The sequence below is a fragment of the Lepidochelys kempii genome, chromosome 5, assembly GCF_965140265.1.
Source record: "Lepidochelys kempii isolate rLepKem1 chromosome 5, rLepKem1.hap2, whole genome shotgun sequence".
In the NCBI taxonomy this organism is placed as follows: domain Eukaryota; kingdom Metazoa; phylum Chordata; order Testudines; family Cheloniidae; genus Lepidochelys; species Lepidochelys kempii.
In genome coordinates, this window is record NC_133260.1 from 16,527,282 (window position 1) to 16,552,616 (window position 25,335).

General features: G+C 41.0%; 1 protein-coding gene across 2 annotated transcripts in view; it reads right to left on the bottom strand.

The window, feature by feature from the left end:
• Positions 1 to 1,036: 1,036 nt before the first annotated feature.
• Positions 1,037 to 25,335, bottom strand: part of CFAP53 (cilia and flagella associated protein 53) — a 36,696-nt gene continuing 12,397 nt past the window's right edge. Inside the window, exons 3-9 of one of the 2 annotated variants that reach the window (XM_073343529.1) lie at positions 24,607 to 24,658; positions 23,629 to 23,802; positions 14,424 to 14,727; positions 10,593 to 10,811; positions 6,427 to 6,643; positions 5,766 to 5,868; positions 1,037 to 4,018 (exon numbers count right to left, since the gene is read on the bottom strand). In XM_073343529.1, the coding sequence (XP_073199630.1) occupies positions 3,793 to 4,018; positions 5,766 to 5,868; positions 6,427 to 6,643; positions 10,593 to 10,811; positions 14,424 to 14,727; positions 23,629 to 23,802; positions 24,607 to 24,658 (1,295 nt within the window). In that variant the 3' untranslated portion in view covers positions 1,037 to 3,792. The remainder of the gene's footprint in view (positions 4,019 to 5,765; positions 5,869 to 6,426; positions 6,644 to 10,592; positions 10,812 to 14,423; positions 14,728 to 23,628; positions 23,803 to 24,606; positions 24,659 to 25,335) is intronic. The other variant, XM_073343530.1, reaches the window with a different exon arrangement.

Sequence of the window (25,335 nt, forward strand, 5' to 3'; positions counted from 1 at the left end):
AAATAGGTCTTCATTCTCTGTTTTCAGCCTTTTGGGGGGCTGAGAAGGGTGTGTGTGGGCAAAGCGTATAAAGTGAATCTTTCCTGCCCACATTTTGCTCTTCACATTGATTTCATCCATCATCAGCTATGAGTGACTCAAAGAGCTCATTGGGTCTGTATTTGAATGGGTTCATATTGGCCTACAACAGGAAACTGAATAACTTGAGGCTTTTCTGTTGGCTGATTACTCCCTCCCTTCCTGGACTTCTCCAGACCATTTGAGAGTTGGAGTATTGTCCAGTATCCTGTTTTATGACTTGAGGAAATGTGCTTCTCTGTTTAGGATAAAGTATCTAACAGGTTTGGCCTCCTGTTTTATCCATTCACGAACTGGATAGCTGCCTTGTATATGGGAGCTGTGATAGAACATACCCCTGTATTCACATCCTACACGCTACTGTAATAATCATTGTAAAAAGTATGCCTTGTATCATTTGAAAACTCATAATTTGCTGATTGGTACCATCCTGATAAAATATGTGTGGCAACATTGTATGTAAAATTATAAGATTCCACTGTATGGCAGTGTTACCATATGTTCCAAACAGTCTCAAACCAAGGAATGTGTGCTTTGCTTAATTTGCATCAAGCAGGAAGGGAACCAAAGGAAGCTCAAACAGGTGAAGAAAAAGCAGCAGGGAACATCCTTCCCTAGAGACTTTTTGTCTCCTGGTACCCAGCTGGAAATGTTTTTCAAAATGGGGACTGAAATTATAAAATGGAGGGACAAACACCTCAAGGCCTTCCCACCCCATCCCCCTGTCCATTGATTCACTGCACCTGAAGGGATAAAATAAGTAGCTGTTGGACTAGGGAAGGGGTCCCACTCTAAGAAGTTCAGTCAGTACGATTGCTGAGAGCATGTGGTGAGAAAACCTTGCTTTGCATTTAACACAGTTTAAGTTAGACACTGGTTGCATTTTATCTTTAGTTTTCTTGTAACCATTTCTGACTTTTATGCCTTAGTACGTGTGCTCACTTAAAATCTCTATGTAGTTAATAAACTTGTTTTATCTAATCCAGTGTGTTTAAATTGAAGTGCTTGGGAAACTCCATTTGGGGTGGCAAGATGTGTGCATGTTATTTCTATTATAAAAACAACAGACTTTTATATAAACGTGTATTGTCCAGGAGAGGGCTGGGACATACATTTCTGGGGGGGGAAATCTAAGATTGGGAGTGTGTTGGGGTCACCCTGCAGTATTAGCAAGGCTGGTGAGAGCCAGAGTGTAACCAGGCTGGCAGGTTGCAGTTACACACAAACACTCAGGGTGTGGTTTGCATGCTGGAAGGCTGTTTGTGAGCAGCCCACGTGGGAACTCCTTCAGCAAGGCATTGTAAGGCACCCAAGATTGTAGCGCAAGGGTAGCACAGCTGCTCATTAGTTTAGATCGTACCTTGGTATGTCCCTTCCTTTAAGCTAAATACAACAGAAAAACAAAGCATTGTGTGTATCTCAGTTCATTATTAAAGCATAATCAATCATGAAGACAAACACAAGAGAAAATCCTATTTGTTTTAGTCCCAAACAGAGGAGCAGATGAGAAGGCATGAGCAAAAATATATAGATGATGGAGCAGGATTTCCCCTAGGAAAGGACACGTATCCCATGCCTACAGCCCTACCAAATTCATGGTCCGTTTTGGCCAATTTCACAGTCATAAGATTTTGAAAAATCATAAATTTCATGATTTCAGCTATTTAAATTAGAAATTTCATGCTGTAGTAATGTTAGGGGTCCTGACCCAAACAGGAATTGTGGGGTGGTCACATGGTTATTGTAGGGGGGGTTGCAGTACTGCTCTTCTGCGCTGCTGCTGGTGGGGGCACTGCCTTCAGAGCTGGGCAGCCAGAGAGCAGCAGCTGCTGGCTGAGATCCCAGCTCTGAAGCCAGAGCTGCTGCCAGCAGCAGGGCAGAAGTAAGGATGGTATTGCCACCCTTACTTCTCCGTTGCTGCCTGCAGAGCTGGGCCCTCCCTCAGCAGCTGCTACTCTCCGGCCACCCCACTCTGAAGGGGAAGCAGGTGCTAACTGGGGAGGACTTGTGGATGGGAAGCAAGAGACAGGGGAGAAGAGAAGCTTCCCATCAACCCACTGCCAAAACCCTTCTGCACATGGATATAACCATGTATTGACATTTTTCCAGTTTTTTTGCTTTAAGAATCTGACCATCCTGTTCGTAGTATGTTAGGGAGCGTGCCACGGGCCCCTGTGCTGCCTGTAGCTAGGTGTGGTGCTGCAGGCGCTCCCTGCCTCCATTTCCCCTAATATGCCATCAATAAGTTCAATGAGGCTTTACATAGGGAACAGAACTCTTTCTGAGGGGTCTAGTTTATTAATCAGTGCCCCAGCGAGACTACAAGCACACCTTCACCTAGTGTCTTAGCTGGGAGTCAGTCAGTTTATCTGTTCCCACCTGAGTCCACCTCTCCCCTCTATCTGGGTTCTTTATCAGCAGAGTTTTCTTGACTCTGCACTCTTCTCTGGAGTCAGGCCTCTTCCTACTACCTCGGTAGAATCCTTCCCTGGAGCAAGAGTTGGCAGAGATCCGTCAATTGAATCCCTTCTCCGGGACAGCATGTAGTTCCTGATGGGCTATGCGGCCCACCACTTTTTGGGAGATCCTTTTTCTGGGACTAGGCTTTCTTGGAGGGCTGCCAGCTGTAACTTTGCCCTCAGAAATCTCTCTTCTCTAGAAGCACATCTAGGGTCGTTGCTTACATAAGCCTTCCTGATCAGCTGTCCTGGGAGTTCCCTGTCTCCAGGAGCACATCTCCTAGCTTCCCTGCTGTTATGGGCTCTCCCTATCAGCTTTCTTAGGAGCACCTCTCCTCAAAAGCTCCCTGTTTCTAGAAACTCCCATCCCAGTACTGGTACCCCTTTATCAGCCTCATTAGCTGCCTGCCTGCCAGCCAGCCAACCACATGTGTCTGGATTGGCTCATTTTCCCTTACAGGAGCCTGTCACAGGTAGGCTGGGCCCTGACTCCCCTTAAAGGGGTCAACCACCCTGCGACACAGCCTGATCCTCTGTATCTTGTGGAAGCAAAATAAAGTATTTGTGAACATCTAGGGTATGCAAGAAATGCAGGAGTGAACCCTATACAGGTGGAGAATACCCTTTTTGGAAGAAAGGGTGATTTTAGTCCTATTATGCAGTAAATCTATCCCAGCAACGATTTCACAGATCAGTTTTGGAGATCCTGAAGTTCCATAGATCCTTGTTAGCCACCAGGGTCTATTAAGATTTATATTTACTAGCCCTTTGAACGAGTCTTAGAAATAAAGTGGACACACACTACATATTTTTCAAAGATACTAAAAATGTACATCTAGTGTTTTTGTTTAAATATATAATTAAAATGACCCTTTAAAGGCTAAACTATTTATATGGCCCAATTAAAGTTTCCTGAAATTCTTCTACAAATGTGTCTTTCTGTAGATTTTGAGGAATGCTTACATGCAGTTCATGTCATAGATGCTATTCATACACAATGTTTTATTTAAAATGTAAAAATTTCTGAATCTAAAATGGAGGAAAAGTTATTGTCTCAAAGAAAATCCAAAGGGGAAAAATTAACCCTTTGAAAAGGTGTCTAATTCGTATATATGCTCCTTAAAATGATTTGCATACAAAAACAGGGAAAGTGGAACCAGATATATTAATTAGTATGAAAAGTAAAAATTCATATATACTGTTTTAAATACAGTCTAAAGGGAGCTGAAGTTGTATACATCACAATAAGTAAATGCTATACTTGCAGATTAGACAATTTTCTTCTCAAGGGATGGATTTCTGATAGTTTCATGTAGGGTCTTGATAGAATGTCTTTCATCTTTTCTTGGTAAACTCTCTCTGCTACCAGTCCTGATTCATATTCTCGCTGCTTCTCTTCTTCCTCAGCAGTATGGGCCTGCTGCTGATAGGTAATCTGAGCCTGCAGCTGCTCCCGATATTCCTTTGCCTCCTGCATTCGTCTGCAAATGACATGGCGAATGTCTCATTTAGGCTATGTCTACACTGCCACTTTCAGCACTAAAACTTTAGTCATTCAGGGGTGTGAAAAAACACCCCCCTCAGTGACAAAAATTTGAGCACTGAAAAGTGCCCGTAACGTGGGCAGTGTAGACATACTCTTAGAAGATAAAGATAGAAAATGAACAGCTCAGATTTCTTGAGGTATCATTGATCAATCTTATGTGAAATACTGCTTAAAACTCCTACTTGTTATCATTAACTATTATTCTAATGAACAACCATTACATTTTAATAAACTGTAAACTCTTTGGGGGCACAAACTGTCTTTACTGTGGCTTATAAATCACAGTATACAATGTCAGTGCTTAACAATGATCAATGAACAAACAATCATTAATCAAACAACAAGTTTTATGCTTTCCCCCCACAAAAATCTGTGTAACTCTTTGTCTGTTACTGTGGTGCGGAGATGACAGAGGATTATGTGGAATATACTTAAATGTTAGGTCTAGGTTTTTATCTGGCTATGGTTCACGCCTGTAGCACCCTAATATCCAATTTTCCCTCTCTTGTTTTTAAGATAACTCCATTATTGTACTTTCATCTAAGAAGTCAGGCCAGAGATTCCTGCCATGGTCTTATGCTAACATTACTCTGAGAAATGGTTTGCGAGAAGAAATTGTGTTCTACGCCAAGACCTGCACTTTACCTTTGCTATCCTCGGGAGTGCTGTTTGAACAGCCCACCTACCTACCTCAAGTATTTCTAAAGCACCCATCACCACGGTACTTAAGTGTCAAGAGTTTCCTCAAAACCAGTGCTTTAATGAGATGCTGTGAGAGCCATGTGGCAAGACTTTGCTTTCTGACACTGACAACAAAACGCAGCACATCTATTTTAAGTGATATGGCCAGCACCTCTTCCTCCACAGTGTGCGACTGCCACCAAAGCCAAGAGATGGTCTGAGAACTTTTCTGTTAACCGTAAAGTTGTTGCCAAAACACCATGAAATGAAAGAGATATTGGCTCTGGAAGGGGCTACTCAATTACTTTCTCCAAATAAGCATCAGAGTGGGCAATAGTATGGAAATGGAATCATGTGGATAAAACATTATGGATAGTAAAAACATGAAACTGTAAAGGAAGGCCTGTGTACATGACATCTAGAACTGGCGTATTTCAGATAGTGCTAAGTACTAGTATTCTTTCCTCAGGCAATGATAAGCTAGTGAGAATTTGTTCTGATGGTGTGGTCTTGTGTTTCAATGCCTGAATGCACAGTCAGCTGATATTCTTCAAGGGTGGACAGAGATTTGCAATAAGCCAGAACATTCCAACTCTTATGCTTAAATAGCTAAATTAATCTCTCTAAAAACTCAGCTAATGTTACAAACCTTAATAACTTTTATTAATAGAATTTAAGGAATACACCTCTTAAATCACAGTGTATGGGTATGTACTTACTAAAAACAACCAGTAAGCTCAAGACAATTACACTTGGTGGAATACAACTGTGTATGAACAATCAGGTTTGGGTGGTTGCGTAATACCAATTTCAGTATAACATAGGTACTACTGAATAGTCAATAGCAAATTGGCTACACAGCATAGCACCTGCAGAGAAAATTTGCACAGAATAAAGCCCATTGCTATTACACTACTACTACTACACTAGAATTATTCAATTCTGAAGAGTTTAAGACCCAACTTTATTACAAAATGTACTGACAGCATAAGGAAAAATACCTTAAATATTTTTCTTCTTCTATAGAATTGAGTTCTTTAATGGCTTCAACTAATAGTTCCTTGTCCTGAGCAAGTTCTTCCTGGTGCTTTGCATTTCTCTCCACTGCAAAAGGAAAAATAAATGCATTGCTAACCTTGGAAGGATGTAAACTTAAATCCAAATAGCTTATTCTTAATGGCAGGCTTGAACCTTGCTGCTTCTGGAAAGGCACAAAAGCAACAGGAGAGATGATGTCGGTATTTTTCCACCCACATTAGTCACTTAGAAGAGAGGATTTCACGTATACAATTTCAGAATGTTCTGAAATAAGGGCTTACTCCTATAATCTTTATTTGATTAGTCTTTGTTCCACTCATGTCAACGGGATAACTCGCATGAGTAAAGACTGTTTGTATGAGTAAGGCTGTAGCATTGGGCCCTAATGCAATAGCACTGTTTTATCTGTTGTAATAATGTCTATGCATTGTGTGTCCCCGATTCCTTTGTGTGCCCCCCTCAATGCTGCATACCAGGGTCCCCCATTTGTCCCCCACATGCACTTGGGGCCAAATTCTGCTTTCAGGGAAAGCATGTGACACCACAATTGACTCTGACAGGACTTGCATTCACTTTACCATTGGCAATACTTGACTACAGACTAATTGTGCTGAAATTTCTTACACTTCTCTTCAATCTGCAGTCGTCTCGTATCCAGGACATCTTTCATTAGCCGTTTCCTAGCTTCCTTTTCCAATCTCATTTGCTCAGCCTTCTTAGCCCAAGACTTCTCCATCTCTTCCTCCAGCAGCTTGTCCATTTCTTTCTCTCGACGCTTCTCCTCTTCCAATTGTTGAGCCAGATATTCCCGATACATTTGCTGCTCCTTCAACAGCTCTTGCTACGAAATGTGGAAGGGATATAGACTTTCAATAAACTAGTTCAAAAAGGCATTTCAAAAGTCATTTTATTCATGGAAAGCAGTGTCTGGTGGCGGACTGGGAAAAAGACTGGGAGCACGTCTATGCTGCATCCGAGAGCAAGACTCCCAGCCTGGGTCCACAGACTTCCGCAAGTGCACTAACACCAGCTGTGTAGACATTGTAGCTCAGGCTGGAGCTTGGCCTCTCAAGCCACCCCACATACTTCAGACCCCAAGCTCCCAGCCAAAGCTGCACCATCTATACAGCTGTTTTTAGCGCACTAGCATGAGCTCCACTAGTACAAGTCAGTTGACCAGGGCTGGGAGGCTTGCACAAACATGCTCAGATGTAGCACAGACATGTCCAGATGCAGCATAGACATGCCCTTGGCTTCTTTTCCAAACTCTGCCACATCTCGCTGTCACATAATCACTTTGTGCTCCAGTTTTACACTGGTCATTCCATTGAGTTCAAAAAGAGTTATACTGGATTTACACTGATGTGAGAAGCGACTCACGCCCTATGACTGAAAAGTATTATTATCAGATTGTGGTGCACTTCATAGCATCTGTAGGACAAGCTCATTGTACACAACAGGGGCTCCTAGCATCCCTCCACAGCCTGCATAAACTCCTTGTGCTACCCTCCCTCTATTTCAGGGACCCCTGCAATCCCCCACCCCTCCATCATGCCAGGGGTTCTGTGTGCTCCACACTCCTTCCTCCCCCCATACCAATGTCCCTCATTCCTCCCGCATGCTAAGGGCTCTGTTTGCTGCCCCTTTGCCTGGTGGCAGGGGCCCTGTGTCCCTCCCAGGTTTCCTTTTCCCCCCATATCATTGCCCCCCCCCACATTGGCAGCGGCTGTGTATTCCCCCTCTGAAGCTGATGGGTCTGCTGATCAGATGCAGTGGGCTGTGTGTGTCTCTGGCAAGGTTTTGGTCTTTCAACAGCGCCTCTTCGGGAGGTGACGGAATTGTGTGCTCACTCTGTGTCCAGTCACTCAAGTGGGGTGCTCAGTAACACTCTGAAGGGTATGGCTCAAAGTCCACTGGTTCCCTAGCACAAGGAACAGGATACAGGGCTCTTCACCTCAGGGAACTTAGGCCTTCTCTTAGGCAAGAGTGTAGGCTCTGCTCTTTTCCAGGCCTCTCCCTGGGAGGTGGGAAGCTCAGCACTCTGCTGTCATCCCAGAGCTGCCCAGGAGGTAGTGAACTTCCCCAGTGTCAAACCCCTCCTCCATTCCTGACATGACTTGTAGGTGTGGCAGGGCAGGCCACTCCAGCCGAGAGCAACTCCTTAACTCCTTCCTGTGTGATCCAGGGTTCGTACACCCTGTCACAATCCCTATTCCGCCCTGCCAGTTTTCCCATTCATGCCAAAATTAATAGGATTCTGCCCCTTGACACCTACAACACTCCCTGAAATTTTGGAATTGGTTGGATTCAGTGTTCATTGCATTTTTTTCATTGCAAGTTATTGCATTACAAACAAACAGACAGAGAAATGCCATCAAGTTGAATGCAGGAACTCACAAACTTGGCCAATTACTGTAAAAATAAATTAAACCTGAATTTGAAACAAAACTCAGTTCAGATTATGAAATATTTCCAGCATTATTGCACCTTATCAAGACTGAAAACCTTTCTTTAGCATTGGAAGCATCATTAGGCTAAAATTAACATTTTTGATGAAATCAAGAAAAAGGTTTCTTAAAGCCTAATGTAATATTTTGAATTAATGAATCTAGACAGTAAATTTGAACAAAGAAGAATAATTTGAGCCGGCATGATCCAACTTAGTTCATCTATAGCACTTTCTTCTGTAGATCGCAAAGCTCTTTACATTTTTTTGTAATCATGATCCTCATTTTGCAGCTGGGGAAACTGTGGCATTAAGAAATGAAGTAACTTGCCCCAAGTCACACAGCAGCTTTGTGGCAAAGCCAGGAATAGAACCCAGACCAGTGACTTTTAGTACAACCACCTTCTTTAAGTTGCTGGCAAGAATACTGTGGGAGTACCTGAAAGGTGGTTCCAAAGAGGATGGATCTAGACAGTTCTCAGTGGTACGAGATGACAGAACGAGGAGTAATGGTCTCAAGTTGCAGTGGGGGAGGTTTAGGTTGGATATTAGGAAAATACTTTTTCACTAGGAGGGTGGTGAAATCTCCCCTTCCTTAAAGGTTTTTAAGGTCAGGCTTGACAAAGCCCTGGCTGGGATGATTTAGTTGGGGATTGGTCCTGCTTTGAGCAGGGGGTTGGACTAGATGACCTCCTGAGGTCCCTTCCAACCCTGATACTCTATGATTCTATGAACCTATCTTCTAAAGACACTCTAGCCCTGTTTTCAAAGTAAACTGCAGTGCTTTTAAATATGAAAAAAACTCCTTACAACCTTATGGTAAATCATTAACAGAATACGCAGACTCATTCACACAAATACATACATTTTCTAACTGCATCGTTCAAAATTATTTTTTCTTTCAATTACGTGCCAGAATCTGAGTTTAGGACTCTGACTTTTTCCTATAACAGCCAATAACTTCACCAGTCTTGTCTGAGCCAGAAGTTTTGCAAAAACATCCCACTGTTAATAACACCAGTTCAGCTCCACCACTGCTAGCCATGCTGGGTACCACCAGTGTTTTAAGCACCAAATCATCTAACTTTGTTTTGAACTGGTCTAACTGACATGGTGCTTTAAATGCCAGTGGCAGACCTGTACCTTTTCTATACCAGGGTTCCCACTGTTGCCTAACCCCAGTGGAACTGAACGAATGCTATGAATGTAGGAAATATTTGCAACATTTCCCTAACATGCACTAGCTTATAAACACCTAAAGCAGAGTAAAGAGTACAGTTCCTTGCTTGGCTTTAAAGATAACCTGCAAAAGATTTTTTTGTTTCCAGGCAGTGGTGAATCGACTTGTTTTTACTTTAAGAAATAGCAGGTTTCTTGAACTCAGATGTTTTCAGGAAACAGAGATGTTTATTACAAGCTTTAGCACCTTAACTGAAGGAGACAGGTGTTGAACTTTAACAGAAACATCCTTTTAATACCAGGAAAGGAAACTGGAGATAAATAGTTGTTAAAAAAATAGTTGCGAACAGCCTGATTAAGAACAAGACTTGAATTTCTAAAGTAAAAAGCAAGCAGGATTCCCTTCCCTTTTTCCCTTCAGGCTATCTTTATAAATCATAAAAAAGTAAAAGCCCAAAAGCACAATGCAAGACTGAACCTTAAGTGCTAGTGAACTTGTAGAGAGACAGAGACGTCTGAATTCAAGTCAGCTTGTGCCATTTAAAACATTTCAATTGTAAACTTAAACTACATATATGTCTCGCTAATAATTAAAGATTTTAAACCATTTTGTTAGTATTGTAATACATTTCATTTCAGCTAAAATAAGATTTATTTTTCTCTGCAGTTACAAACATCCAGTCAACAACATCCATGAAATTGCAGAAAGCTTAGCATTAGGCTTTCTAACCTCTATTCCCAGCCAGGTTGTGTAAAACCCCAAAAGAGCCACTGACTTGAACACAGCAGAAGCAGCATGTGGGTCAGACCAGATTAGATTCCATGATCGTCTGGGATTCCGGTCCTTTGGCCCAGACCTCTAATCTGGTCAAGTACAAACCTAGCTAATGGTATTCATCTTTAAATGTTTCCCTCTTCCTTTAAGATGACAACAGGCTCCTTTAGAAAAGTAGAGTACAGGCAAGAAAAGATGAAATACGCAGTCAAAGACCTTAATAAAATATAAAAAGATTTCCAACAAAAAAAAATCAACTTATAAACAGAATTGGGCTTGATTCCGATCTCACACCTATGTAACTCCACTGCGGTCAATGGAAATAGTCCAGATCAGGAGATCAGACATTGTCGCACAATTTGAAAAAGATCAAATACCCTTTTCCCTTACTTTTCTTTGCTTTATTCCCTCTGTGTCTTCCTGGGATTGATGGAAAAGTCGTTCTAGGATCTTCATGTCTAGAGCAAGTTCCTCTTGTTTTTCCCGATTAAGACGCTTCATCTTTGCCCGAGCTGAGTTAATCAACACGTTCCTTTGTTCCTTCTGTTTCTGTAATTTCTCCATCTGAATTCGCTCATTTTCTAGTTTAAACAGCTTCCTTTCCTCTTCCTGCAACAATAAAAGAAGAGTAGCCAACTTGCAAGATCACTGTATAACTTCAACAACAAACAACAACAACAAAAAGATAGCTGGGATTAGTTTAATTGGAACATATAAGTGGGAAGATAAATATTGAAGATTTTGCTCACTGACGCTAGGGGATTTCAAAATTTACTATTGTCATCTAATACAGTTGTTAAAGCGTGAACATTTTAGCATATTCATTAGAATTCAGGATTTTCTAATTATCATGTATGTTTCATTGCCAAGTTACTGGAGAGACTGACGCTCCCTCTAAACAGTTACGATGCACAATGATTCATATATTGTTGCAAATCAAGAGTAGCAGCAATTCATTATTTGTATATGAACACTTTCAAATTTTCACACAAAAGAATCTGTGTACAATAAATATTAACCATACCCATGTCTAATAATGGAGCCAACCTCTGCTTCCTGTTACACCACTATAAATTCAGAATAGCTCCACTGGAGACAGGAGTAACCCCAGTGGAATTGCACAGCATGTGTCATGGCATATCTACATACCCATTTGCACACATAGTTACCAATTTTGCATGAGTAAATGCCAGTTTTGCATGTACATTCTCTATCCATGGCTAAACCACTTGAGATAATCTATTTTATATTTGAGAGAGTCAAAGTGTAGACAGTAAAGTTCTGGGATTTAAGGAAAGAAATAATTAAATGTGTAGGATTGAAACCCTACAAATGTATGTTCAGGATTATTTAACCTAACCCATTTCTGAGAAACCAAAGAAAGTCATACTCTTAGTGACAATTCCTGTACTTACCACATATGAAAGAGTTTACAAACCTAGCTGCATCCAAAAACAGCATAACACAATTTGCATCCGCAATTAACATGCTTTGGAACCACGCTATAGTTCTGTTCAAATCAATGCTAAAACTATTTTGGTGGTAAGCTATAGCATGGTTTTAAGTAAAAAAAAAAAAAAAAAAAAGTAATTTCCTAATGTGAATAAAGACTCCAAAGTGTGTCCACAGAACTGTTACAACTGGTCCTCCCAATTTTCCCCATGTAGAATTATAGAATCATAGAACCGGAAGGGACCTCGAGAGTTCATCTAGTCCAGTCCCCTGCACTCATGGCAGGACTAAGTATTATCTAGACCATCCCTGACAGGTGTTTGTCTAACCTGCTCTTAAAAATCTCCAATGATTGAGATGCCACAACCTCCCTAGGCAATTTATTCCAGTGCTTAACCATCTGACAGGAAGTTTTTCCTAATGTCCAACCTATACCTCCCTTGCTGCAATTTAAGCCCGTTGCTTTTTGTCCTATCCTCAGAGGTTAAGAAAAACAATTTTGCGGGGAGCTGATAGTGGGGCTGCCAGTCCACCCTGGTTCCAAGCCCCCCACCAGCTAGCTCCAAGGGGCTGCCCATTCTGCAAGCAGTGGACAAAGCAGGCAGCTGCCAAGCAATGTTTGATTAAGGGAGCATTGCGCAACTGTAAACAAGTATGTTCCCTAATTGATCAGCAACGTAACAATGAAACAACGTTAACCGGGATGACTTTAAGTGAGGAGTTACTGTACAGGATGTCAGAGAAATCATCTGAAAATAAATGACAACAATGGAATAAAGATCAAGGGTGGGACAGGATGAGGAGTGAATTAGGAAATACATCTCTAGTAACAACTGTAAAATTTGCCAGCATATGATGGAGATGCTAATGCCAGAATTATTCACCCCATTTAGTCCAAGCTTCCTTAACACCAGCAAGCAAATTATCTGTTTAGGCATTTATCCCAAACTCATCACAGTAGCCAGAGTCCAAAACATAAATGTTTGTTACCCTTCTGCAACATCAGCCAAAGCCATATCAATCATCCCACTGACTGATATCCCATCTGCCAACACCAAGTGTGCTAATGTACAACACTCTTCGTTTAGGGGTACCCTCCTCAAAACAGATGCAGGATGCAGACAGATTAGTTTGCCAGCTACACTCTCTCAGGGCTCCAAAGGGTAGATTGAGAGTCTAGTATTTGATACACAGCATACACCACACTCTTCTGCCAAAACAGGCCCATGAGATAGAACAGAGCTGTACAATAGTAACAATGCTGGAGCAGCTACTACCCAGGGTATTTAACCTCCCTGCTATCAACTGACTTCTCCAACTATAAGCAGTCTGATGCCTATGAATGGCAAAACACTGAACAGTAGCAGCTGTGACAAAGGACTGATCTGCATCCGTGCTGGATAATGTCTGCAGTGCACTGCATCCACTGTACGACAGTGTGGCATCATCATGTGATGGCAGCACAAAACTCCCAGACTGTTTATCCTCTGGAGGATATGGACATAGTTTTAGCAGGGTTGAATGTAGACATTCCAGAAGGGCTGAAGCCGGTTTCTGCAAAACACAACTCTACACCATGCATGTAAATCATGTTAAAGAGAACAGCACTTAGCAACCATTTTCTAAGAGCTACAGCTAGCACAGGTTGGTGCAGTAAGATGGACAAGGTCCAAGACCGCAAAGATAGCATGATTTTTCTCCCTAAATAATCAATTTCCATTGCAATGGCTAGTAGAAATTGGCTATACTGTGCCTATTCATCAATTCTGCCAATGCATTTCTGAACATTAGAGGACTTTAATATGAGGCGCAAAATTGTCTTTAAAGCAATGAAATACTATGATATTATTGCAGAGAGAAAACAGCTTTCAAATAATTTGTGGTAGGCAATCACATAAAAATGTTGATAAAACAAGGATACAAAGACCTACCGTACTTTGCTGTTCATTGCCTGTGCTAAACCCAAATGAACCCTCTCAGTAGGAGTAGCTGCAGACACAGTATTAAAAAAATAACGTTGCCAACTTCCACATCTTCTTTCATGGAAATGACTTTTAGAGCAGGCTGCAAAGCCTATGTGTTTTAATATTTTTTCCCCTAAAGAAGCACGTTGAAAGACAAGTGATTTTAGTCTGGCTGGGTGTGCTCTGAAAGTTGCCCTGGAGCAAACAGAAATTTTCCTGTGTGTTTTGAAATGACTGAAATGGTACATGGACTGTTTACTGCTACATGGCAGAGATTTTCGAAGAGACCAAAGGGATTTGGATGCTTAATTCCCATTACTTTAAATGGAAGACATGATTTATAATCTGCATCTATTATTATCATCAAGTGCTCAGTATTATTTGTATTACAGCAGTGCTTTAGGCCACACCCAGGTTCACTGTGCTAGATGCTGTAGAAATATAGGCTATTTTCAGAGCAACCTGAGGAAGCTGGATGCCCAATTTCCATTTTCTCTTTGAAAATTACAGCCATATACTAGTAAACAGCCCCTTCCCCAATGCTAGGTTCTGAACATTTCAGTCATTGAAACCCACACATAAGAAGATTCTATTCACTCCAGGTTCAATTTTCAACCACTCCCAGCCCAGTCAGACTAAAAACATTTATCCTTCAACCTGTTCCTTCAGGAACATTTTATTAACATAGCTTTGTAGCCTGCTGTGAAAATCAGCAGAAGATTCAAGTAAGGTGCACACTAATTCAAATATCTATGGAAGGTAAACCTTTAATTATGATCCTGCATTGAAAACTGTATCAAATTACCAGTAATTGTGCCTCTTCTTCTTTCAGTCGCTTTGCCTCCTCTCTTTGAGCATCCTGTGCAGCTACCTGAGCATTAAGCACATTCAGCAATTCTTCATTCTGTTCGGATTTTTTCTGGAAGTCCTCTATCCCTCGTTTTTCCTTGGCCAATCGGTCCTCTTCCCAAAGCTCTGCAAATATCTGTTCCTCTCTCTTCTCTTGCTTCTTCAATTCTTCCTTAAGGGCCAGTTGGGCCAGTCGGTCTGAACACACCTCCTTCTGATGTCTCCGACTCCATTGCAAACGAACCTCCTCACACTGTTCTCTGAACATGTATATAAAGACAAAAAGAGTCATAAGATAATAGGCAGCTAGTTTGGTGACTTTTGATGGAGACAGAGTCAGGGTCCTATGATCTGAGCAGAAGACACAGAGCCAGAAATTGCTGAATTCTAAAACTGGTTCTAACACCAACACTTGCTAAGGTCTGGGAAAGTCACTAAGCACCTCATCCTGCACTGGCGAAGTCAACAGGAATTTTTCCATTGACATTAATGGGAGAAGGCACAAGTCCTTAAGCTACATGGCTCAGTTTACCCACCTGTAAAATAGAGATAATATATAATTACACACATTCCAAATTTCTGTCTTAGCATTTGCTAATAACTCTGACACTGAATCACATTCAGAAACTGATCACCAGTGTTGGAATCTCCGTTACACTGTTCAGTAAGACCATACCAGATTTTATTGACCCTGGGACCTCTGGCGCCAAGGTGACAGCTGTCACACAAGAAACTAATCATACATGCTTCTGAGGATCACTGCTTTACATTGTAGGGTTTTTCCTTAACTGAACTAGTTGATGGCAACATTTTTAGTTAGCAGGGTTAGCACTGATGGCCTTGAGGGGAAACGTGAGTTTTAAAGAGTGATCTATGTGAACAGAAGGTGGAACACCTGGTGCACAGGGATAGGGACTGAAGGGAGGAAGCATGGAAGAAGGCATGAAGGTGAGGGTGGGAGAAGAATCTGGAAGGAGTGGTGCAGCAGCTAAGTTATTAGGGAGAACTGATAACCTCTCATCTAAGCCAACAAAATTGGGAATCTTATATATGTTCTCTGGGCATTCCAGAAGCTATAGATAACCATGGCCTTGATATCACATATGATAAATGAAAGGCATAGACATTTGAGGCCTTGCAGTAGCATGCATTCAGTTTAAGAGCTTGGACAAATAAAGCTTTTAGACATTGCAAGCCTGGCTGCCCACACTGATGTTGCTTTGTGTTGGCACTTCAAGTTAGCAGCAGTGCTCAGCACCTTTCCAGCTTGTTGGATGCTTTGGTTAACGTGCCTTACAACATTTTAGTTCCAGTTGCCTTTTCTCACAACAGTCTTTTTTTGCTTTTCATAGAGCTCAGTATGGCTTGTAAGGCAGGTGAGAGGAGACTGAACAAGATGCAAGTTCTGTGATGATACAGAGATTCTGAGTATTGCATAAAGAAGTACTTGCTGATAGATCATTTTCCAGGAATTACACTTTTGATTGTGGGCAACATTTGAGTAGCTGGTAGAATATCCAGTTCTGTGAAATAGAATCACATCTCCTTTTCTAACAAAAATATTGAGTTTTAGACATTTAAATTATGACTTAAAAGGAGCATACAGAAGAACCAAACTATTTATTTCATATCCTGACTTTTTTTTTAATTTTTATAAAAGTCCACAGATGCCTTGGATTGTGTTTAGTTATCTCTAGCACTCCAATTGATGCCCTGCCTTAATACAGCTAACATGCCACCATCTGCTACCACCACATCTAGGGAGATAGCATGAGGGTGTGGTTAGGACATTGGACACTTCTTGGACTTAAATTTATTTCCTCCTCTGCAACGAAAGGATTTAGAATACTTCCCCTTTTCATATGCTGTTCTGAGGATGAGTTCAGTTCTATAAAATGCTCTGAAGGTATGAAATGCAAGGTAAAGGCTAAGAATTATAAATTAGGCTCACTGGCATCTTGCTGCATGTATGAAGTGTTAAACAACTATAAAATGCTGTTTCCAGTTTTTTTGCATTTTAGTTACAGTTAACAACCTGCATTTTAACTGTAGGTGTAACCTAATCTTTGGAGAGGCTTGTCAATGGAAAAGAAAGAACGATCAAAATGATCATGTGAGGTCCACCAAGCACAATGTATGGGCTTGTCTACACTACCACGTGGGGTCGATCTAAGATATACAACTTCAGCTACGTGAATAGTGTAGAATTTTGGGTAGAATTCAGTGACTAGACACTAAAAAAATCAGTATTAATGAGAAAATGTACTATTTCCATAGTGTTCCAAAGGAAATGTATAGTTCTTGAGATCTGAAAGGTATTATCCTAAGGAAAACTATACTCCCTCAATACAAGGGGTTCAAAGTTCTCTCAGCCATGAAGGGATTAAAATTTTGTTATTTTATTTCATGCAATCTGAATTTAGTAGTTTTAAGTAATTTAGTAGTTTCATGCAACTTGAATTTAGTAGAAATCTCAAGGAGAAAAGTTTGCCATGGTTAGAATTTTAATATAAAATAACTGTAAATTGATTGATTCCATCAAAATAAGTCCTTCAAAGCAGCTTTAACAGCAACATATGAACATCTGCTCCCCCAGATGGCTGTTTTACTTCTTCACTTTGCTGTCCTAAGCCTCTTAACATTAAAAATGCAGACTGTATATAGTAATTTTGAGAAGACAGAAGCCAAATTTACTTCCCTCACAATGATTTATCCATGTAATGGATCTGAGACAAAATTGCTGTGATAACAGCCTTCTGCGTGAGATGCCTGTAGTGTTAACACAGGAAAGCAGGGAATACCATCTTTTTATGCAAACTCTGGCATTGTACATGTCTCTAAAATATATCAATAAGGAAAGTTCTCTTTGGCTCCAACTGATAGGATGGCGAGAAAGGGAAAATGGAATAACTCAAAAATTAAAGTTGCCAGTGATTTATTTAAAAAAAAGTTATAAAACCATATTTTAATAAATAACCAGGCCCAAAGCAGCAGAGATTAGCATCGCCCCCTAAGTTACAAGAATCTTCCAAAGCTAGATGGAAGGTGATATCACACTGTTGGACAGTTCTTCAAAACATTCCCCTCTTTCTACAAAGGTCATCTTTCCTAGGTTTAACTTCAGTGAGATGTCCTTCATCCAGGTTCCAATCTCATTTAGGCATCAAAATAGCTAGGATAAAATGTTTCCAGAGATAGATGTGATAGAAATAGAAACTGTTGTTGTTCACATTATTAATTGCTCACATTTGAGTTCATAATTTCTCACCAACACCCCCTGTGGTTTCATGAACTAGGTGAGAGAGAATATGAAGCTTTGCAGAACTACACCCATGAGAGTGATTATGGCTGAGGTACAACTGGCTATTACAAGCTTCTGAGAGAAGCCCAAGTAAAAGAACAGGCACCATCTCTACCCTGGCCATTGCACTGGCTCCCCAGAGAATCTAGGATAAAACTCAAGGCCCTTGTTCTTCTTCTTCAAAGTTTTCCACTATCTGAGCCCAAAATATCTCAAGAATAACCTCTCTCCCATGACCAGACCCTAAGACAACAACCAAGATAATCTGAAGCAATGGAAATATGGCTCATGAGTACAGGGGACAAAGCTTTAATTCATAGTGATAGAGTACCCTACCACAGATTAGAGTGACATCAGCTTTTGAAGACTTCAGGAGGAAGAGACCCTTTCTCCCCACATACCATGACACTAACCACCTTCACTCAGTGGGGAAAAGAAAGGATAAAGAAAAAAGGATTCAAAAATACTAAGCAAATGCATGAAACTGGAAGAAAGAAGGAAGATACCAGTCTTAAGAAGGAGGTCAAAAGATAATTCATTCAATCTGTTGACAGTTTGTGCTGGCTGTATTAAATTTTTTAAGGCACACACATAAAACACAGTTGAGAGAGATGGAATTCACTGCTGAGCAATGTTCCCTCTAATTTTTGACAGGCTGTGTGCGCAAAAAAATTTTTCTGTGCAAATTTTTGTGCGTGCAGTGTTTTGCCGTGTGCGCGGGGTTTAGGATCTGTGTGGGCACACACACGCGCACAGCTTAGAGGGAACAGTGTTGCTGAGCTGTACTTCCTTTGTGCCAGCAAAACCAGTGGAAAGGGTTACATGCAGTCAGGGGAGAAGGTTTCCATGTGCAAAAGGTCCTCTCCTCCCCCAGGAGATCCAGCACAGAGGGCGAGATAGGAGAAGGAGGGAAATAGCCAGAGTTTTCTTATGTCTAGGGCCAGATTTAAGAGCAGATGACCCAGGTGACTGCCTGGGGTGCCAGGCTTGGGGGCACTAGGCTTGGGTTGCTGTTTTTGATGTTAGCAACAAAAGGGAAAATAAAGGGAAGTAAAATGTTTCAGGTATTCTGTTTGTGGATTCATTTTTCACTAACCTACTAGAATGTTCTGGACCTTTGTAGAATCTCATGGAACCTTCCAGACTTTTTGAGAACTACCTTGAACCTTTTCCTTGAACCTCCTAGAATGTTGTCAGCCATGCCCTTATGGGTATAGAAGGGGCACGGTGTCAGTCAGTCAGATACAAGAACGAAGTGAAGTGAACTGAGAGCCCAGTGAGATCATTGTGAACCTTGTTTTACTGTCTAATTGTGAAAGTGTACTTGTGTTTTAAGACTTGAAGAGTGTAAGTAGCGACTAATAAAGGACATATTTAATGAGACACCAGCGATAGCTATCAAACCCCTATCTATGCAACAATATAAAAGAAATACTGTTACTTCTTTTGCCGTGCTGAACACATAATTGTGACTTTCTAAGATGGAAGAACACAGACACATAGATGCTGACACATGTGGAATGTTCAGACGTCAACGATAAACATCTCTGTCAAATTGGACAACATCCCCCACATTTTGCAACACATGAAGCACTTGCTACTCCAAGTTCTCCAATTCATTCATGATGCAGAGCTGAAGGACACTTTTCCTAATGTGTGGATAGCTTTGAGGATTTTGTTCATGCTGCCCAGTCACAGTCGTGAATGCTGAGCGCAGCTTTTCAAAGCTCAGGCTCATTAAAACATATCTTCAAATCGGTGGTGGCCAACGAGAGACTGAAGTTGCTTGCTATTTTATTACTTGAAAAATACCATTGGCCAGTGTTTGGATCTCTCTGAAGCTGTGCCTCAGTTTGCAGGAGCAAAGGCGAGAAAAGCAACCTTTTGAACTAAAGGACTAGAGTTAACATTCTAAGGCTGTCACCGACTGTAACACTATTTAATACTGGTCCACAGCTCAATTTCTTGCTGTTAGTCCATTTCAGTTATTCTTAAAATTAAAAAGTTTCTGTAAGTTTATAGGAAATGAATATTTTTATTTGATTATATAGGACATGAATAAATACAGATTTACAGATTCTAGCATGCAAATTTATCATCTTATATGACAGGGATAAATTATGCATGCAAATCATGCATCAAAGTCGTGAAATAGAATACAAATGCAATAAAAAAAATGAGGTATTCAAAAGTTTAACAAATGGCGGGAGAGGGAGGTGCCGAAGATGCCCCTTGCCTGGGGCGTCATTTGGGGTAGGGCTGGCCCTGCTTTTGTTCCAGTGATTCTGTATCCCTAGAATGATCCATGTGGCCACTGCAACAAAGATGCAAATTAGGATAGCCCTGCAGGCTGCTCGAGTTTATACCGGGAGCCACACTGGCCCCAGGTAGTTCAAGAACAAGGTGGGGGCAAGGTCCCTCTCAGTGCTAATGCAAAGATCTACAGAAAACGACAATGGTTAGGCTGTCGCTGTGCAGAGACCACTGCCTGTCATGCTCACCAATACTATCTGATTGTTTATTTGTACTCCTGGGTCTGTTGTCTTGTCTTATATTTAGGCAGAGGCAGGAGCTACCTTTCTGTTCCTTGTTTTTACAGTGCCTAGCACAACGGGGCCCAGGTCCATGACTAGGGTGCCTAGTGTTACAGTAACACTAATAATATTGGACAAAGACTGGAACTCTTCTCCTGGGAGGTTGATACTTCAAGTTTAAAAGTAGCTACTGCTTCCTGTTAATGCTGCTATGGGAACTTGCAACAAATAGGCACTTTAACCAGAGAAACTCTAAGATAGTTTGTATGTGGGGATCTATAGGACAGGAATTGTACCCAGGACCAGTACAGAGGTCCTGGGAGGAGAAGAGAAAAAGTAAAGATCCCAAGATAAAAGGCCATAGAACAAAAGGAGAAGAAAAAGTGAACATCAAAACAGAAGAGGTACCAAGAGTAGGATGGGAGTGAGGGAGAGAGAGGTAACTAAGTCCTATGAAAGGCTGAATGTGAGACAGAAACATCACTAGAGACGGTGCAGGAAAAAAGATAAATGATAGCTTTGCATATCACAGTTGACTGTCCTACTGCCTCAGGTGCCATCAGAATCCTCTCCATCACATTACATCTTTGTAGGTTACACTTACCTTTTCATTATCCTATAAATGAGCTTAGTAAATTCTGAGCAACAGTTCAAATATATTAACACAATATGATTACCCCAAACCATGAAGTGACTAATTAAAATGCTCATACAGCACTGCAAGAGCTGTGGTACAAACAAAAAAATGCCCAAATCCCATGTTCCAGCATAACTATTTAGGAATAAATTATATGTGTTAAGAAATGTTTATTATCCAGTAAAAAGTTAATTTTTCATCTAAATATTTTGACTCGAGTGATAAGGGATGATTTGAGGGATGACAACCTTTTCTGATCATGCACAGCAAAGACATGCTGTAACTGATACAATCATCATTCATGGACAGAGCCTATTCTTTCATTTCCACTTTGGTAGTATTTTGTATTCCATTGTTCAAAAACTAGTCCAACTCCAATCGTCTTAGCTTTATGTTACTATCTCCAATGCTAGATGAATGGCAACTTTGTAAATCTAATTTTCTAAGGCCTTCCAAAAACAGTGACCCACTTCTGACACACAATTTGAACAGGTTTCAGAGGAACAGCCGTGTTAGTCTGTATTCGCAAAAAGAAAAGGAGTACTTGTGGCACCTTAGAGACTAACCAATTTATTTGAGCATGAGCTTTCGTGAGCTACAGCTCACTTCATCAGATGTTTACCGTGGAAACTGCAGCAGACTTTATATACACACAGAAATCATGAAACAATACCTCCTCCCACCCCACTGTCCTGCTGGTAATAGCTTATCTAAAGTGATCAACAGGTGGGCCATTTCCAGCACAAATCCAGGTTTTCTCACCCTCCACCCCCCCACACAAATTCACTCTCCTGCTGGTGCTAGCCCATCCAAAGTGACAGCTCTTTACATAATCAAGTCGGGCTATTTCCTGCATAGATCAAGGTTTTCTCACATCCCCCCCACCCCCATACACACACAAACTCACTCTCCTGCTGGTTTAGATGAGCTATTACCAGCAGGAGAGTGAGTTTGTGTGTGTATGGGGGTGGGGGGGATGTGAGAAAACCTTGATCTATGCAGGAAATAGCCCGACTTGATTATGTAAAGAGCTGTCACTTTGGATGGGCTAGCACCAGCAGGAGAGTGAATTTGTGTGGGGGGGTGGAGGGTGAGAAAACCTGGATTTGTGCTGGAAATGGCCCACCTGTTGATCACTTTAGATAAGCTATTACCAGCAGGACAGTGGGGTGGGAGGAGGTATTGTTTCATGATTTCTGTGTGTATATAAAGTCTGCTGCAGTTTCCACGGTAAACATCTGATGAAGTGAGCTGTAGCTCACGAAAGCTCATGCTCAAATAAATTGGTTAGTCTCTAAGGTGCCACAAGTACTCCTTTTCTTTTTACAATTTGAACAGTTCACCATGCAGTTTGCTTAGCCGGGGTATGAAAATGGTTGCATGTGCAAACTACTAAGGCAGTCAGGAAATGTGACCTTGGAACAATTTTAAGACCAAAGTGAGTTTTAACAGCTTAAATTAGGAGCTGACAGAATGGAGGGATATAGTATAAATTGCAAGGGCCTCATTTGAGTCTGCATCTGAATTTGCACCTGCATATGTTGCATGAGCACCTATCCCAGCACACAAGATCAATATCTGAGAGAGTAAAAGGACATTTGTTTGTCTGAACTGGGTACTTGGACTTTAAGGAGAGGGTACGCTCAAGTCTTCCTTGATTTTCCTTTCCAGCTTCTATATGTTAGAGAGTAGGAGCTAAGGATTCCCGAACATTGAGGTTTGAGAGGGACCCTTCAGAAAGGATTATAATTCACCTACATGTGAGTTATTTCCATCTCTTCCCCAGAAAACTAAAGATTTCAAAGAACTGAACTAGTTAGATTTATTGTGCCAACACCTCGGGGTGATAAGCACCTACAACACTCACTGACTTCAAAGGAAGGTGCAGGGCTCAGCACCCATGAAGATTTGGCCCAGAATGTTAGATCACGCTGTATGAGAAGGAAAAAAGTTAGATCCTTAGCTCAAAATGGCCACTTATATCACTTCTAAAGAGTTGTTCAATGAATTTAAACCCTGATTTTTTTTGGATAGTTTCAACTTTTTCTCATTGAAACTCATGAAAGAATATATTCAGCTATACAAACCTATTTTTAGGCCACATTCACTTCTGGGCATTTACACACTGCATGTACCAAACTAAAATATAACTTTACATCCTATTGAGGAACCACAAGAGTGATTGAATTTGCAGGGTAAAGTGCTAAGACAGTCACATGTGAAATGATTTTTAGTCTTTATAAATGAAAGAAACTTCCATTGTTTCTGAATGTTTGAATCGAGGGATGGTCAAAGTGCAGCTCAATGTGGCCTGCTGCCATGTTCGTTTAGAATAAAATGTGTAGTTTACACACAATAGGGAGTATTGCTTGCTAGGAGCTATCTTGATCTGGACCAGCATTGCAAGCTTGGACCTCTTGTCCTCACAGGCTGCACCTCTTTATTGAAAATAAGGACTACAATCTGCTTCACTGTATTCAAGTTAGGTGAGGCCCTTTAGCTCTTGGTAAGTAGTCAGCATGGCCATCAACTGGACAAAGTTTGGACACCTCTGTCATAAACCGTGTTGAAACTTAAATACACATCAATTCAGTTATATTTATCTTTCCCTCCTTAATTTACAGTCTCCATTCCTGTCAGATTATTTACTTACCACTTTCAGTCTGAGAAGATTTTTTCACTGAGTTACCTGAACTGTTGCTCTCGCTTTAGAGCAACCAATTTTTGTCTCTCTTCCTCTCTCGTCTCTCTCAGCACTTTTGCTCGCTCTCTCATTTTTGCTTCTCTTTCCAGCATGGTTTCTTCCATTGACTCCATCTCAGTGAAATAGCTCTTTTCTTCTGCTTCCAGAAGTGCCCGAAGCCTGAAAGGAAGTAAATTTCAACAAAAGCTAAACAATCCTGTCTGTTGAATGCTGCAGCTTTAGTACATTTACTATGAGATTATCCGATCGAAAGTTTTTAGTTAATCTTGTCTAACAGAATCTATGCTCAGAAGTGTGTGTGTGTGTATAATCTATTATACACAAACCATGAGAGACAACTAGCTCCCTCAATCATTTTCTTATCTGATGGCATGTCAGTTTAGCATACGGACAAAGCAATAGATAGATCTCTATGGTCATTTAGGGTCCACTCAAGCATTGGTATGAAAGGAGTTATGCCATCAAAATTCTGACATCACCTGAGAATGGACAGACCCTTGTGCATCTCTGCTGGGTCTGTTGCTCTAAAAGATGAAGCAGTTAAAATACGCTGCCATTTTAAAAAACAAAAAAAAAAGTAAGGGCATTGTTCAGAGATCAAATCCTTGGAAATCTGCTAGACAATGAAGCTTGAAATGTAATTTAATTTTAAACATTACAGTATATAAAACGCACGTGGTTAAATATGACATTTAGGCCAAAATATGACATACTTCAGAAGTGTTGTAATTCACTCTGGAATCAATGGATCTTAAAGAGGTGGGGAACAAGTCTACTGCCTTCTTGTGGAAGCCATCAGTATAAAAATCAATGATAAAGTACACAAAAGACAAAATTGGAGCTCAAGTTCTCATTGTAAAAAGTGAAAAACAAATACAACCCAAACGACTTGTTCTCCAAGGGGGTCACTTTCAGAGCTGGCATCACAAACCTTAGTGTTGGGGTCGGCTCAAAGTGCTGTACCTCAATATCGAAGGAAGATCAGTGGCCAAGAGGGATGTCCTCCTCCAGTTGGCTGTAGAACACAAAGCACTCATCATCTTGCTTCAGGAAACATCCTTTATCACTGTTTCTCAACTTGTGCCATTATGTCTCACCTCCATCATAGGCAATATGGGATAGCATTCTACATCAGGGAAGGTAATCTAGCAACTCCAGTCTAATCATCAGGTCAAAGTGATGTCACTGAATGGTAGGCTATAAAAGTGAAGGACCTGACTCTTATTTATGTCTACAAACCTTCATCTGCCAACTGGCCAACTCCTATGTTACCCATCTTTTAAGGATCTTCTGTCCATTGTGGTGCTTTTAATTCACATCATTCTCACTGGGGATACACAGATGATGATATGGATGGTGTGAGGCTAGAGGGGGAATCAACGGTCGATATGCAGCTTTTATATGATCCTAAGCTGTCACCCACTTTCCATAGCAAACAATGAACCTCAAATTCTTTCCTCACCTCACTTTAAAAAACAAAAACAAACAACAGCTGGTCAGTACTCTCCAGTGGCCACAGAGCATAAACTGCTTGATATGCTTCCTCAAACCCAGCATCAGCCTAATCACAACAGGCACACAAATTCCAACAACAAGTGGCCTTTGGAAACCTCAGTGGAATTTCCAGAAAGCAGCATAGGACCCGTTTCATTCTGAGTTCAAGCTGTCTGAGTCTTTACCCACACAGCCCAT